Source organism: Camponotus vicinus, unplaced genomic scaffold, assembly GCF_025532165.1.
Source record: "Camponotus vicinus isolate PSW18456_S1 unplaced genomic scaffold, iyCamVici1.0 SCAF_11, whole genome shotgun sequence".
Taxonomy (NCBI): domain Eukaryota; kingdom Metazoa; phylum Arthropoda; class Insecta; order Hymenoptera; family Formicidae; genus Camponotus; species Camponotus vicinus.
The window spans coordinates 12,564,391-12,582,303 of NW_028141947.1; the positions used below are offsets into that span (position 1 = coordinate 12,564,391).

The following is a 17,913-nucleotide window of genomic DNA, read 5'->3' on the forward strand; positions in this document are numbered from 1 at the left end:
CATATCATAAACTATAATATAATATAAGTCTTATTTATTGTTAATCATTTTTAATAGTAAGCAAAATATTTCTAATTGCTTTTATAATATTTGATTGTAAGATTGTAATAGAATATAATTGATTGTAATTAATTCAATATAAAATCGAAGTTTAACCAAATCTTATTTTTCATAAATTTAAATTATATTCTTTTTTTATGTAGAAATTATATATAATCAGATTTGGGAAATAATGTCGTTACTGTTATAGTTACTTTTCGGATAATTATAATTTCTAAAATAAAATATTTCCATCAAGGAGCCTACGTAGAAATTTAAAAACAGTCCAACATCGAGCAAATATCATGCCAATACTATTGTTAAAGACAAGTAGAAATTCTTTACAATAGTGCATTCACAACAATTATTTTTCGATTAATTGCGCAAAATTGATAAAAAAATTTATAAAATTTTTTTAATATTCTGAATACCTTTTATATAGAGATTAAGTCAGATATTAAGATATGATAAATATAGAATAATTATATTTTTTATCTTCGTTATTTATTATTCATGCTTTCTTCACGGATTTTATTTAATACATATTACAAACTTGAATACGAGATAGTAGTGATATGCCATATAAATGAAAAAACTATTAATACTATTGGCATAGCACTGCAATGTTATCTTGCATTGGAAATTGTTTTTTAAATTGAAATATTATAAACCCGGTTGTTAATCGATATTTTAGTTAATAAATATCGAGAATATTGGACATGATTGAACACAAATAGCTTAAAGCAACGTGCTTTATGACGTATCAAATCAATGTTGGACCCGTTTAACTCAACAATTTCTACGTAGAAAATCTTCTCATGCAATTATTATTATTATTATTATTTAACTAATTTTTATTTTACATTATATATTACTGTTCTCTCGTGGAATGCTTGTTTATTTTTGTAATTGATTTTTATAATTGATAAGATATTAAAGAAAACCACTTTTTCGAATATATTTATTTTAGATTCAACTAAATAGTCTCTGCTTTTGTTATTTTAAATTATTATTCTCGATTTAAAAATACACAATAAAATTCTTTGATTAACTTTCGTATATATACGTTCAATGTAAAATATATATGATTATATTAAATTATGAAAAGATCAATGTCAAAGGTTAATTTATAAATTTAACATTAAAACATGTATCGCGAGTCATTAATTAATGGCCTGATGTTATTCTGCTGTAAATCTCTCGAAAATCGTAATTTTTGCCTAGCTGTGAGCAAATGTTATTTCGTTTTTTTTTCAATCTACGTCTCTTTCAGCATATAAGTATATAGCGGCGAATGTCCTCTACCAGTCTTTTTTCCTTCTCCATTCATAAGCATTTTATTATTAAAAAATCGTCATATTATAAATTCTATGCATATGACCATATTTTTCCCTCTCTCTTTTTATCTTTTAGTGAGCTTGATTACTAAATTTAATATGAATCATGGTTAAATATATTTTGTTTTCTGAATATCGCATTCTGAATAACTTTCATGTATGTGGCACAAATAGAGAAATGTAAAGTTTACCTTGGTGGGTTTTTTTACTTCTCCCACACGGACACATGAATTGCAAGGAAGACATTAGCATATAATTCTTACACAGTATATAATGCTTATATAATATCTCAATATATGAGATACATTTCATGAGAGTTTTTAACATAAAAAAGAATAAACGATTTATATAAATATATGATCTATTTTACTTTGTTTCTAAATTATAGTTAATTTTATGTTCTAATAAATTCATGAAATATTTTATACATTTATTTTGTGAATTATATTAAATGACTTCATTGAAATGTTTACAATGCTTTATATTTTATATACAACTTTGAATGATGGAAAGTATTTACCTTTACATAATCAGACTTAAAAATCTTCCAACTGACATATATATATATATATTGTCAAAGTTATGTCTTTGAATAAGATCTCTGCAAAAGTCATTGTTTATTAAAAAATTTTAAATAAATGGAAATCCATGCAAAAGGAGACTTGAACATAAACTGATAATGAAAAAAATTGCAAACCTATGTGAAACCATGAAATTATACATATATTTTATAAGTTTATCAGTTTTTATTTTTTATTCATTAAAAAATACTTTAATAGTCAACTTTTATTTTTTAATAATTTTTTTAAAAACAATATGTGAGCAATAGCTAAAATTTTATCAATATTAATTTTTCTTAAGATTGTGGTTTAGACAACATATGTCAACCGGAAATTTTTCGGACCTGTGTGATTGTGTAAAGATAAATATTCATTGGAAAAGCATCCCAGATAGTAAAATGCTAGCAGTGCCAACAGTCAATTATGATTTCTTAATGTGTTGTGTCCTTATTAAATTGAATTTCTGACAACATGGCTTGCTGATAAAGTATAATAAATGTAAGAAAAATCAAGCGTTATGCCTATTATTATATTATAACAGCAAAGTCTGTCGTATCGACAAAGAGGCAGGAAAAATCAAGTACAAATCGACATGCTAACATAATGATGTGAATAAAACTGCGGAGAAAATACAGTACGACCTATCAAACACAGATAACAGAAATGCATCAGAAATTGAAGAAAGTTTGCCGTGATATAACGTAAAAAATTAACAAGAAATTAAAACATCTAATACTATTAAATTCATATAACATATAGATATAACAAAATTGAATATTACAAATATTTTTACATAAGTTTTATCAAAAAATCATTAATTATTTATAATTTTCCATTCATAAATATAACTTGTAATAAAACATATGATTATATCGTAATTTTATCTTATATAGTATAAACATTGGTCTAAATTAAATAAGGCCAAATAAAAATAATTAAATATTTAAACAATTAATTTATTTAATTCTAAAAATCAGGATTTTATTTATATAAAAACTTAATTCTTATTTCTTAAATAGGCAGAAAAATTTTCATTGATCCACATTCGGCTTTTAATAAATTAATATTCTAAAGTGTGATTTCTAACTATATTCTATCAGCACGCCATAATATTATGTCATACAATTAATTTTGGTTTATTTTTTGTTGAAATATTGTGTGTCCACAATGAATGTGCAATGCTCAAATTATTTTTATGCTAGCAAGTTTCATTCAGCTTTTTTTTACATAATGCACAGTACATTATATATCATGATAATAGGATTTGCTCGTATTCTGTTTCATTTCTACCGATATCAGCTAAAACAGCAGAATATACTTGACTATTGTTAGAATTTTGTCAACATAATATAAACAAATTTGTAATATGCGCTTAGCAAATTTAACTATCTGGAATAATTTATTGAAGTACCGAATACTTTTCTATCATTTTTTTTTATTTTTGAAATAATATATAGTGAAAATTTCCAACAAATATTTAAGATTTACGAATAAATAAAATCATAGATGAAATGTTTGCAGGCTCTAAATCAAATACACACAAGACATTCATTTTGAGCATTTATAAACATAAATAAAATATAAATTATTTTGAATATAACAAATAATTATAATTTGGAAACGAAATAAATCAGACTATATGTTTATCTGAGATTCTTTTCTTGTTTTTCAATGAATTTATTCTTGAAGTATGTCTTATATATTAAGATATACTTCATATATTTCTTCATTGATTTATATTGACTACATGATTTAATATCTTGATGTTCTGCAAAGTAGAGTCTCCTTAAATCTGACCCCTTTAATTTTGGTACTCCTCCGCGAATATTTTCGCGAATATTAATATTACGTCCGTTTATAGACGAATTACACATGCAGATAAAAGTTCGCAATTGCAAATGCACATCGATTGAATAGATTATATGGTGGAAGTGATATTTATTTTTCAAGAATTTTTGGTCTCTATTTCGTCAAAGGGCCAAAATTAACGAGATTTTACTATATATTAATATATATAAGTTTGCAACATTTCCTCGATTAATAATAAAAAGTAAAACTGATTAATTTCGATTTGTATAGTATAGGCAAGAATATGCTGTTGCAATTATATAGAGCCTCTTAACCAGAGGTTTGAGATTCAAATGCAAATTAGTTCATCGTCATCGTAATGTATCTAACAATTAAAACCATCGAAAATATAATTACAATATTTATTCGTTTATGTTCACAATCGATGAAAAAATCTTCAATATCGATAATCTTGAAATTCAGTCATCAATCGTCGCTGATATTATCCCTGATAATTCAAGGAAAAATTGTTGTCAATGTTTACTAGTATCATGGACGGTCCTCATGTTTCTACAGAATGCTAAAGCCGCCACAGGCTAGATCTATGTGGTGCCGATGTTGATCCTATAGCAAACAAGCAAAAATTTTGTCAGATCGATTTTAAAAATAATATTCTGCTATTATCACAATCCTTATACATACAGGATTTGTTTAATATAGATATATACATTACGATTTTATTGTCATTCTAATGATAAAAATAGATGAAAAAATGCGGCATGTATAAATACATTTAGATAATACAACGTACAATTAGAAATTTTGAAAAGTTACGTTTTTGCAATTTTTCAGTTAAATCTTTATTTCTCTCACAAGGAAAGAATCGGAATTGTCCCAGTTTTAATGGGCTTTGCATATATTATAAATAAATATTTATTAATGAAGCCAGGTTCCCATGAGATTTTGATCTTGATATGTATCAAAATCATGATTCTAAATAATTTCCAAACAATTTTTGTTTATTTTTATTTAAAAATTATAAATAAGTAAAAATTGTAAAAATAAAATTTAAACGTAAATTGTTAATAAAACACAGTTTATAAGCAGGTACTGCTATTCATAAACATATGCATTTTATAAACATATGCACGTACGTGTAAAATTATTCAAAATCAGGACCTTGACAATATATATCAAGATCAAAATTATTGAAATTGCTTTCATTCCGACATATTAAGAATTTATAGAAACATAATCTTTTTATTTGCTGGAATATCAAATATGTCCAAAACAGTCAAAATTGTTCAAAAAGATTATTCATTGATCACTTTTACCCCTTAATGAGTATTTATTTATATTAAAATTATGTTTCTCGAATATAGTCATTTTTTATGAAACAGAAAAGAAAAAAATAATACAATAAAAAATGACGTGTATTTTTGGAAAACATATTTGTACCCGTTCATATTACGATATCCTCCTTTATCTATGGTTGTACCGACCAGCATGTGAAACAGCCACCATTTCTATGGGTAGAGATCCTCTTCGTTTGACAAGCGCTTCGGGGACAGGATCGCGCTTTCCTGTTTCCCTTTTCCACTTGAGCCATGTGCCATTATCGTTTCCGTCAGTGGATTCCCCGGTGAACATTTCCGGACCCCCACTACTTCGTCTTTTCAAAATCTTCTTGCGGCTTCGTGATTTGTTATTTACGCTATTTCTACTGAACATATCGTGGCGTAACTCGGATATGTCTGCTGGTACTGACCCTCGTCTCGGGGAAAACATTCCAGAAACGCTGCTGTCAAATAATTTACTAATGCCATTGTTGTTGCTGTTATTAGTGTTATTGTTGTTATTATTATTGTTGTTGATTGAAAAGCTTTCACGATCGCCTAAAATAATTCAATGTAAAATTATATTTTTGTTTTATGATATTATTAAAAGATATACTTACTAGTTAAAGTCAAGACATTTCCAAAAAGATTCCCCAGTGCAATCTCTTGCGGAAGACTAGCTCTTCTTAGGGCCAAAAAATTGTTTTCTCGAGGTCCTAAAGCGAGCCGATTACAACCTCCGACTAACATATAAAGAAGAATATATTTATGTACCATATTCTATATAAGTATAGAAATATTACAAATTTATATTACAAATTTAAGTTTGATTTCTCTCTTCAATTAAAGTAGTTATAAACTGAATAAATGATTATATTTGTCTTTAGATGCACCAAATATAACAAGCAAAATATATATATACCTTGATGTCTAGTCATGTCTGTCGGTACAGATCCACGTCTACAGTTATGATCAATTTTGGTAGGTACAGAAGTTGGAGTAGAATCCTCGAATTTCGATAGAAGACCGACCGGAGCTGATCCGCGTCTTCTTGCCCATCCCTGAGAAAATTTTATTACAAGAAATATTAATAATATAAAATGGATATTGATAATATAAAAGACGAAAATATTGAAGGAGAGAATAGAAAAAAAATTATAGCTATTAATCCTAGATATACTATATCAGCACAATATTTTAAGATCGTAAATCAGATAGTTTGATTGAGAGGAGTAGTTAATGTAAAGATATGATGGCAGATTGACAGTAGAAACTGAGCAGGTCTTAACTATTTAACCCCTTCACTGTCAAGCGAAAAGAAACTTTCCGTGCCAAAAGTGTGTTGAAGAAAAAAGTTTTTAAAATTGCATGAATACGTCAGTATAAATATTATTGAGGTCGCCGAATCCGAATCTGAAGCCAGAATTACAAAATTCAAAATGGTGAATCCAATATGGCGGATCAAAATTTAAAATAATTTTGGATTTCAATAAAAATGTGTATCATTTTTGGGGTTGCAAAATCCAAACCTAATATCAAATTTTCCAAATTGAAAATGGCAAATCCAATATGGCGGACCAGAGTTCGAACAAATAGTTGACATACATAAAGGTTGTATATTTCTCTCTTCAATTATTTTTAAATCCCGCTCTCTGCCGAACCCAGAGTCACGAATCGAGGACGTGGCGGTTATTGACTCCGTTAAATTTGCAATTTTTAATTTGGAAAATCTGATATTAGATTCGAATTCGGCGATCCCAAAAACGATAAGAAACCCATTTTTATTCAAACCCAAAATTATTTTGAATTTTGATCCGCCATTTTGAAGTTCGAAATTCTGATTTCAGATTCGAATTCAGCGACCTCAGAAACCTTAAAATACCCAAGGACAACCAAATCGTAATAGTAATAACATGTTTTTTTCAAGATGCCCCTATAGAGGTCATGAAGCAAAAGTGGCACGAATTTTTTTGGCCCCTATAGGGGTCACTGACAGTGAAGGGGTTAATCGATAATAATAACTCTTGTAACAAAGGACCCCGCACACACCCTTATGGAAATTGAATTTCGATCGAATCGTCTGAAACTTTTAGAAAAGTTAGTTCTTACCATGCTGATCAAAAGTCATAATGGGCACGAAGTCCAGAAAAGGCCAGGTTTTGAGGTACGTATGATTAAAAGTCGGAAAAATGGCTTTTTGAGACTAGATTGCTGGATAGGTTACGCAACACCAATAAAGTGTGTGTGTGTGTGTGTGTGTGTGTGTGTGTGTGTGTGTGTGCGTGCGTGCGCGCGCGTGTGTGTGTGTGTAAGCGTGGTAGGTTATTAAGCTTCCGGGTCAACAATAACTTCGTTAAGATCCATGTTTAGAGCATTTAATACGCTTATTGTTGATATTGTTGACCCGGAAGCTTAATAACCTACCACGCTTACACACACACACTTTATTGGTGTTGCGTAACCTATCCAGCAATCTAGTCTCAAAAAGCCATTTTTCCGACTTTTAACTTTTACGTATCTCAAAACCTGGCCATTTCTGGACTTCGTGCCCATTATGACTTTTAATCAGTATGGTAAGAACTAACTTTTCTGAAAGTTTCAGACGATTCAACCGAAATTCAATTTTCATAAGGGTGTGTGCGGGGTCCTTTGTAATCTTTCTAATGATAATTTGTAGGAGATACTTGACAAGATCTGTTCAAACAGATTCTTGGCTAATTGGCTATGTATATTCGATAAAGTAAATTTACATATTAAACATAAATATACATATCTATGAAGAAACTATATATTTATATATTGAATATTCCTTTTTTGACTTATCGATTAATAAATGGTACAAATTTTAATCAATTATAATCAATTTCTACATAAAATGTAGAATAGATTGAATTTAACGATAAACAATTAAGAAACGAATATATGTTGAATAAACGTGTACATGTATTAATTAATGAATAATAAATAAGAAGGCAATATTCGACATATTTTACAAATCTATACTATTAAATATAAATGAAACATTTAAAAAATATAAAGCATGTAAAAAATATAAAATATATAAAGAAACTGTGTGATTTATTTCAATAAAAAATTTACGTTTTTTTAACAATATAACTATATAGTAAGTCAGAAATCTTTAAAAATAAATCATTTTTATATTACCTGACTTCCTCTACGGGACAACGCTAGTGTTTTAGTGAAATCGTCATTTGTACGAGGATCAACATTTTCCTTCATCTGCGCATCGGAACTCAATTTCACGATCTTCGAATTCTTTTCTTTCGTGCAATCCAATTCCCTTTTGCTGCCAATAATAACAGCTTCGTTATTCGAATCATCAATATTTTTCTTTGGCTCACTACTACTATCACTCGATGAGGACACACTATGATTACGAGGCGGTGAATCGGGAGGACTACCGATAAAGAACACTTTATGAGTGCTAAACTCAGAAGACACTGGTATCGTGGTGTATCGTCTACCTGCATGGTCGATCATTGTTCTATACTCTGTGATAGGGGTTGAGTATCTTCGTGGCTCTTGATCAAATGCACTTTTAGCCGATGAAGTACATTGATCTAATTTTTTAGATGATAACGTAGTCCGTAGTTCTTGAACCGTTAATTTTGCACTATGACGGTTAAGTTTGACATTGCAATCCGAATTCAGTTTAGGTTTCACAACAGACATATCAGAAACATTGTTCTTATCACTGTGAGAGCCCGTTAACGTAGCATAGAACACCTGCGTGGAATCAGAATCTTGAGCAGAAGAAGATCTTTTGCGTCGATGTTTAGAAAAAGAATCATCAGTGCGTACAGTTTGCATAGAATGACGGCGCTCTGAGCTTAGAGCATGCTTTTGTTTAATCGTATTCGACAAAGTAGAGCCTCTTCTTTTGGTATCTACCGTTAGTAATTTTTGGGAGACTTTCAGGGTATCGGATTTCTTTTGGTAGCATGTATCAGGATCATGCAAAGATGATGGTGAACAACATTGGCCGCTTGAACACGATTTACTCTTCGTGGGAGTTGAACAACTGGAAGAACTGTCGGCTTCTATTAAGATTTGAGTGTAACATTGTGACATCTCCGTGGTTGCAGACATATATCTTGTTCTTGTGTACGGTTGCAACGGAGGGAAGGTCTGTTGCCGTGTGAGTTGCCTAATTTGTGCATTGGGTTGTTCATCCGATTGCAAAACTGTATTTAATTTTGATGCCTCGGTACTGCTGGTAATACTGGCTATACTCGTCTCTGGTAAGAGATCCTCCGCACTAACTGGTCTTTCACTAGCGTTCGATGACCCAGCTATACTGCTTTTGGAGGATAACAGGGAGAACGAGCTTGGCTCCAACAGACTTTGATTTTCTAGTTTCTGTAAGGAACTCTTTGCTTTGATTTGTTCAGTCGGTAGACTCTCTCTCCTAGAGGTCTGACGTAAAGGTATACTCAATGGTTTCGATATACTTAGAGGTACAGAATGACGTCTACCAACGCGATCGAGTCCAATTCGTCCTGGCAGCGTTGGCATTCGCGTTGTTTGTGCGTAAGCGGCTGGTATTAATAAATCGATACTGCCTGAATCATCATTGGCAGCTATTTCATCGTCTGAACTTATAACGCCTTCAGGTTCATCCAGTTCAGAAATTTCGATTTCTGTTTGTTCACGGTCCACTATCTCTTGATTGATCAATGCCTCCCATTTTTTTTGATTCGTCTTCAAGTATTCCATTAATGATACACTTAGGCCATCGCCAAGAAAACGGTGCCATTCCATATAAAGAGGAGTGACGACGTGCTTAAAGAAACCAGCCTGAATCTTTGGGATACTAGTGGTGTGTCGATCGCACAATGGTGTTACCGGGAGATTTAGACGACGCTCGTAATCGCCCTGTCTGAAGAATTCCTCGCAAACTTTGTAAGACCATTTTCTCGATATATCCCACGGTCTACAAGGGTTGGAAATATCGGCACACTTTAGAGCAATTTGCAGGATAAAATGACGATCTTCCGCGCGTTTCATCTCGAGTGAATTATTGCTTAAATAATCCTGTAACATGCAACAAGATGATTAATTCAGTTAATCAAAATAGAAACTGATTTAATGGATCATACCCTAAAACGTGTAAGAAACTCCTGTTGTCTCGTAATATCTGTTGCTAAAATCAATGAACTGATATGCCGTTGAAGTTCCGGTCTCACGTCGGCCGGTAATTCTGCCGAGACTCCGCTGTCTAAGAGACATCCTATGGCTGATCTCCAGTGATGATTTTCGAGAACAGAAGTATTCTGAAAATAGTCAAGCTTTTATTTATATACTAGTAAAAACTCCAAGAATGGGCAAAACATAATCATTTTATCTCTCTCTTTGTTTCTTTTTCTTCTTCCTTATTCTTCTTTTTCCATTTCCCTCTTTTTATCTCTATCGAGGACGGTATTTGCGTTTTATTATATCAGATTATATATAATACATTATATAATATTATAATCTTGTTTTTTTCTCCTTATTTTTTTTTATTTTTTAAACAAATACATAATAAAATGAAAATATATATATTCTAAATAATATTAGCAATATCTTTTTGTAAATATAATATATAAATATAATATATAATTCTCACATCTGAGATAAATAATAGAATTAATTTTGTTGAATAGGATGGATATGATATTCGGTATATTTAGTATATCAAATAGAAAGAATATATCTTAAGTTAAACAAGATATAATTATTGATTGTTATTTTTAAATTTTTAATTATTTATACAATAATTTATTGGAAATACTTCTACCTGATAGAGTGCAGCTAAATGATTACTCGTTGCAACCAAAAATGGCTGATTGACACCAGGATGATCTAAGTCATGTGTTACAGCCGCTATCAAGGAAGCCATAATTTCTAAACTGGTTAGATGAGGTTTAATCTGCAAATTTATAACTCTCAGTTACATTCTATTTAGTTGAAGAATAAAATTATCAAATGTCTAAATAATATCCGTTTACACTTGTCTGTGAATCTACAAATATAAGTAATTACCTTTTCTTCTTGGAGAAAACAATGCATTGCCTGAGTGACATCTGTGGCATGTATACTGTTGTGGTAAGGATTTGTACTGTGATAACCCTCCTCGATAAAAGCTTCAATTAAATAATTGCATAAATTATTTTAACAGAACAATCAATATTTTCAAAGAACTTCACTTATTTTTGTTTTATTTTTATATTTTATCTTTTTAATTTTTCTCTTAATTATAATCTACTCTTAAAAAAGATGTATAATTGAAAATATTAAAGATAATTTCGAAAATATCGAAAATTATTATTTTCAGTGTCGAATAGTTTTTTTGCTATGCTGATTTCATGAATTGCTATCGAGTATTTTAACAATTTAAAGAGAAGAGTTTAATATATTTTTGAAGAATGAAAGAAATTATAATATATTTTTTTTAAATATACAACAATATATGTTCAATATTATTATGTATTTTAACAGTTCAAAATTGTTCACTCTGCAGTAAATAATTTTATATGATTTTGTTAGGTATAAATTTTATATCAAATCTTCATAACATGAAAAAGATCATAACATATTTATTTTAAATGATATTGTCTTAAATTATCCAGTTAGCAAAATCTATTTGAACATTTTATGTCTGTTCAAATTGTTGTCATTCAAGAAGGTTACAAATTTGGTGCACTATTATTATCATTAGTCAGTAGATTGGCGGCGGAAATCAAACAGATTTGTTAATTTGACTTGATGCCAATTGACGGTAGAAATCGGACAGGATGACTGTTACGATATGTTTAGGCTGTACCTCCTTTTACTATATATACCGCTGTTTATTATTTGAAGCTTTCATAAATACTGATTTACTATTCTATTTAAATGACTAGAAACAATAAGTCCTGTTCGGTTGTACCATCAGATTATGTTTATTAGATTTTTAATCAATTTTTGCATAATTATTTTAAGAACAAATAACTTATATTTGAAATATGTTATATTCTTGTGTTTGTATGTTGATAGTATATGTTTGTTTCAGTAGTTACTTTTGTTTCAATATTCGTGTTTCGATTAACTTCGTTATCCTCGTTGCTTATCAAGAATATACTTACCTATTTTGAGAAATCTATTGATAAATATTAAATCATTTATTTTATTTTTCCACTTATTATTAAATAAAAATAAGAAAAAGAGGGATGCCGATATGAATCTAATGTTAAACTTAATAAAAAATAAATATTTAAAATATAATTTATTTATTCTTATTTGTGTATCTCGAAAAATAATTCTTTTTCAAATGAAAATATTTGATAGAAGAAAATTGAAATATATCTTATCGGCATTGGTCACACATTTTTTAACTTTAAATGTTTTTTGCTCTTTCTTTGGTTTAATTGAAAAGACAATATAGGAAAATAACAAAGTGCAAACTTTGTCGTAAATTTTTATTTTTTATAAATAAAAATATAAAAAAACAATAATAAATGAAAAATATAATAATAACTAAAAATATCTAACTAGTAATATATTTATAAAATAAGCCATGTTTGTATCCATTATACAAATATAGTGCTTCGTGCAAAGCTAAAATTAGATAAATTGTATTTATGACATTGCGTGCGTTGTATATTATTGATTGTGCAATACAATTCATAGCATAACTTCATTTTAATAATAAATGATCTTGTTTACAACACGAAGTGAACACAATATATCTTGCCAATATTGAAAAAATAATATTAAATAGACTTATATAGACTTATTATATATTATATAATAATATATATCGTATATTGTGTATTAAATAATCTTTTTGAGTACAAGAGAGTCAAAATTGAATACAAATTTGAACACAAGAGAGCCTTATGTTAATATTTATATTCTGCATATATTTGAGATTAATATCCATTTGTATTGAACATTCAATATTGATACTATTAATACTAAATTGTTGAAGAATATCGAATATTGCATATTGTACTATATTTTATATTCATTTAGATATTTGAATATTTTAAGAATGTCAAAGTATCAAACTTTACCATTAAAATTACAGTAAAAAATCGATAAGTATATATTGCAACATATGATATATAACATTATGGTACATTTATAAGCTTATATCACTTTATGAACACTTTGTGTAATACATTTCTGGATATTTTTCGTTCATATTAATGCTTCAGATTTGATTAATACGTAAATTATAAAATTTTAGAATTTTAAGATAATTATAATCCCTATACTTACCGAATAATTTCCACACTGTTACAACATCTAAGCTGAAGTATTGTAAAAGCCCATACCAATGAAAGAGATGGACACATAATACTGGCAACGAACGACCTGGAAATCAAATTAAAATAAAAAATTATAACGAATATAGATACAAATAAAATAATATACAAATAAAATAATTTATTTGTATTCATGTACATTTTTTCACACTTTATTTTATCATATCTTATAGTACATTTATAGTATACTAATTATCGTATTTTACTTTGACTAATTTGTTTTAATTTATTTTTTATCACATTGAACATAATATTCCCATAAAAGTGGGTAATTTCTCGTAGATAAAAGCTATAATAATTCCATAGTAAGTTTCCATACAATTTTGGATTATTTTTGACATATTAAGAAAATTTAAAGTAGATCGAAAATAATTCTCTATCATTATATTTGCCCGTAATAGAAATTTGGCCACGAGATAGATACGTTGTAGCGGTAAATGAAAAAGTTATATAACCCGGTTACTATATATATATTTTATATAATGTCGGTGTGTTTCTGCCATTTCATGATAACAATAACCATATTGCGTTTCTGTTGTTTTTGTTATATTTTAAAACAGCAGTTCAATTTTTTTCAAATGTGGTCGACCTATTCTTATTCTAACATACATATAATATATTAACAATAGAAATATATCTTTTATTATTTCTGTAATATTCTACATTTACTTTTAAGAAATTCTAGATTATTTTTGAATGAAATTTCTATGAACTATATTTATATAATATTTTTTTCTTAACTCTATTCATATAGAATATACTAATATATAGTTTTGTTATTATTGAGTGATTTTTCGAAAAAACGTTCTGTATAATAATTATGCATATTTATAAATGCGGATTAATTTTAATTTATTCTTATCTAAGATTAAATCTACAGATTTTTCCACTAGGAATGCATATAAAAATATATCGCAGAAATGAAACAAATGCACAGAAAAATATTTCAAATGTGTATCATTATTGTAAAATATTTATCGTTTATTTTAAACAAAGTCAAATAAGAAAAAGTAAAAAATATAATTTTACAATCTAAAATTAAATGTTTCATGTATCGTTAGGAAGAAATTTGCACACAATAAATGATTCTCATAATACTTACCACCTGTTACTGTTTCTAATGTGAAAGCGTTAAATCGCCAATTTCCAGCCCTTTGTAAGACGCACTGTAACATACATTACAAATTCGGATGTAATAAACCGAGTATAATGGATGTGACATTGTCTGAAGATAATATTTAATAAGTATTTATTTTATATAATTATATTTTAATAAATTATACTATACTTAATAAATAAAAAAATATGAAAAATAGATATTTAATAAAATTGTATTAAGAAATAAAAGAATGTTTCGTTTTTTTTTATGTTTTAACATTTCTCTCTCTTTCTCTTTTTCATCTTTTCTCTAAAAAAAAGAATTTAACAGAATGCAGCGAAATTTTGAGCTAATGACTTTGAATAGCTCTGAATTTAGTGACCGACCAGTTCTTTATGTGCGAGTTTGCAGTTAATTTTAATAGATTTAAGGTAAAAATTTCGTGCGAGGTCTCTGTGCATACACTGAAATTCACTTCTTTTCAATACCATATGATAAGAATGCGAATAAATGTGCTTTTTTGCGGGCAACAAGAGAGCCTCAGATATATAAAGCACTCAGGTCATCTAATTATGCACTCAAAATTAAAAATTATCTCTAATATTATGTCTTGCTGACTCCTTTATTCCGAACATTGCAACATTGATCGTCCATTAATGATAAAAGATAAAAAAAAGTTATGAATAAATTCTCTTGCAACATGATAGTTCTCTAACTCGTTTTACAATCCATCGATAAAGGATTCAATACTTTAAGTTCGACCAATTTAATTTCGTTACAGGCCATTCTTATGTTTTTTGTGAACTTTAAAATTTTAAATGGACATCTATTTTGAATAGGATATTCTTGTAGAATAGGATATTTTTGAATAGGATATTCTTGTAGCTAATTTCAAAATCTTTCTAAATTAACTATAAAATTAATTATGAAATTAATACTATAATAAAGATCTTTTTCCATTTATTTTCTGAGTTATAAGATTTGAAAATTATAGTATGGTTTATTATAATAGTATTATTCAAGATGTACCGGAAATTATGTATATATGTATGACAGAAAAGAGATCAGGACCCGTCACTCCTACAATATTTAATAATTTTAAACTCCTTTTCTATCTACATGTGAATATGATGGACAGGTCCAGAAAGAATTTAAATATTGTTAATTATTTTATCAGATTGATGTCCTTTTACTGTTTGACAGTGCGCTAAGCGAATGGAAATGCATATTTAAAAACTTCCGATGTAAAATTTGAAACATCACTGTAAATATCCTGTCTTTCAATTTCAAATCTTTCATTCATCGAAGTTTTCAGGTTTTCTCTCTTAGATTTAACTCTTCAAATATTCCCAATAAAAAAAGAGAATTCTAGAGAGTTCATGTCAGGAAATTTCGACGGTCATTCAATCGTACCTCTTTTATAGATCCATTGATCTTCTTCAGTTAAACCCGTTTTGAATTTAAAAAAAATAAGTATCAACATAAGAATTAATAAAACCTTTGAATCTTCAAATCGGATAGGAAAGATTGAAAACTGTTTCTATTTATAATGAAATAATGGATAATACATAAATTTTTATGATCATTTTATATCTTACAGATATTAGCGGGTCACTCATATATGTGTATATATATTTACATATATGTATGTGTGTGTATGCATGCGTGCACATATGTGTGTACAAGTTATTTCATTTTACTTTACCCAGATGAATTATACAAAACTTCAGAAAAATACGGAAATAATTTTTTAGACCAAAATTGTTTGATTTTAAATTTAAAAGAAAAAAGAAATAGTGAGCTTCATTTGATCCAAAATTAAATCAAGCTCACTATCTCTTTTTTTTAACCAAACGACAAATTGATTATTGAGGTCAATTTTATTTCCTTAAATAGAAAATTCTTTTTCTACTTTTTCTTGTTAATTAGATAAATGAATATTTCTTGTCTCTTAACATTTTTATCTTAAAAGTAAATATTTTATTTTAAAAACTAATGACTTAATTAGACACTGTACATAAGTTTAAACGACTGCCGTAAAATACCTATCGCATTTCGATAGTTCTCGTAAACCGAATAATTTTCAAAGCTTATAAAAGGATGAATCAAATCAAGCATTTTTTATAAAAGATTTAATTTTTAGTTTTTGTTTCTTTTTTTTTTTTTGGTTTTCATATATTTTCATCAATTTGAACAATTTTTTTATTATCCTAGCATTAATAATGTCAGGTACTGACTATATTTCATAAAAGATTATGGATATGTTAATTTGTATTGCTGATAAATATTTGATAATTACCAATTGACAGCACGACAGCACTTTATGCATAGCAATATCCCGAAAAAAGACATACAGATCATAAAATTATTATAAAATGTATTCAAAAAACAAGATCTGTACATCTAAAACAATGTCCTTCATAATTTCTAAAACAACATCCTTCGTCAAATTTCTTTTATTTAGGGAATCGAATTAAGAGGTATTGCAATGAATTATCATCAAAGTGTCAAACAAATTAAACTTTATAATATACTATATACAACTATATCATGATATTTGAGAAGCCACAAATTTCATCTAAAACACGTTACTTTGCATCAAGAATTAAATAATGATGATTATCTTCATAAAATACATGTTTGTTTATGGGTTCGTTGAAAAATGAATCAGGATCTAAATTTTTTTTCTAAATGAAATTTCTTAATTTTTATTGCATATTTTTATAGCTGACATCAAAATGTTTTTAAGTCATTTTCTTTATGAAATATTTATGAGTCCGAGACAAAGTTCAAAACTTCCAAACTCTTACATATAATGGTTCTGTAGTAATAAATAAACTTAAAAGTTTCAAGATTAACGAAATAAAAAAATATTTGGAGAATGTGCACACAAATATAAATAAAGAAAATGACAATAAAAAAAATTTAAAATATACATATTTGATTAAAATAATTATCTAAAAAAATTTAAAAAAAAACATGTTTGATATTAATGATTATAATATTTTTGTAACCTTGAGAGAGAGAGAGAGAGAGAGAGAGAGAGAGAGAGAGAGAGAGAGAGAGAAACAATAAATTATATATATATGTATACATATAGATAAAAACATATGTTTTTAAAAAAACATTTTCATTTGATCTTAATGTAAATTACCTGTACTAGTCCGTGGAAAATATCGTCTAGCATGCCAGGTTCTTGACTTAAGGATCTAGTGGTAAGCTTCTTACGCCGTCTCTTGTGTACCGTCAAAAATCGACCAGTTTGCCTAGGTCTGCATTGATTGATGTCCAAGTTTTCCAGCAGGATTCGGTCCGAATCAGATAAATGCCTGAATATAGCTTCCCTTGTAGATCCATCACGGATTTTTGATAATGTGACCGATGTGCCAGAATCACTGCATAAGCTGCTATCTATAAAATAACAAACATTTTCGATATCTTCGC

At 28.1% G+C, this 17,913-nt stretch overlaps 1 protein-coding gene across 8 annotated transcripts in view; it reads right to left on the minus strand.

Annotated features, from left to right (window-relative positions):
* LOC145962027 (uncharacterized) overlaps positions 1-17,913 on the minus strand; it is a 38,405-nt gene continuing 20,492 nt past the window's right edge. For 6 of the 8 annotated variants that reach the window (XM_083082767.1, XM_083082766.1, XM_083082763.1 and 3 more), the window contains 11 exons: positions 17,624-17,880; positions 14,473-14,536; positions 13,324-13,419; positions 11,104-11,204; positions 10,859-10,990; positions 10,182-10,355; positions 8,227-10,116; positions 5,984-6,122; positions 5,682-5,804; positions 5,227-5,619; positions 2-4,348 (listed from right to left, as the gene is read on the minus strand). In XM_083082767.1, the coding sequence (XP_082938893.1) occupies positions 4,305-4,348; positions 5,227-5,619; positions 5,682-5,804; positions 5,984-6,122; positions 8,227-10,116; positions 10,182-10,355; positions 10,859-10,990; positions 11,104-11,204; positions 13,324-13,419; positions 14,473-14,536; positions 17,624-17,880 (3,413 nt within the window). In that variant the 3' untranslated portion in view covers positions 2-4,304. Of the gene's footprint in view, positions 4,349-5,182; positions 5,620-5,681; positions 5,805-5,983; positions 6,123-8,226; positions 10,117-10,181; positions 10,356-10,858; positions 10,991-11,103; positions 11,205-13,323; positions 13,420-14,472; positions 14,537-17,623; positions 17,881-17,913 lie in introns of all 8 variants that reach the window. The other 2 variants (XM_083082769.1, XM_083082770.1) reach the window with 2 other exon arrangements.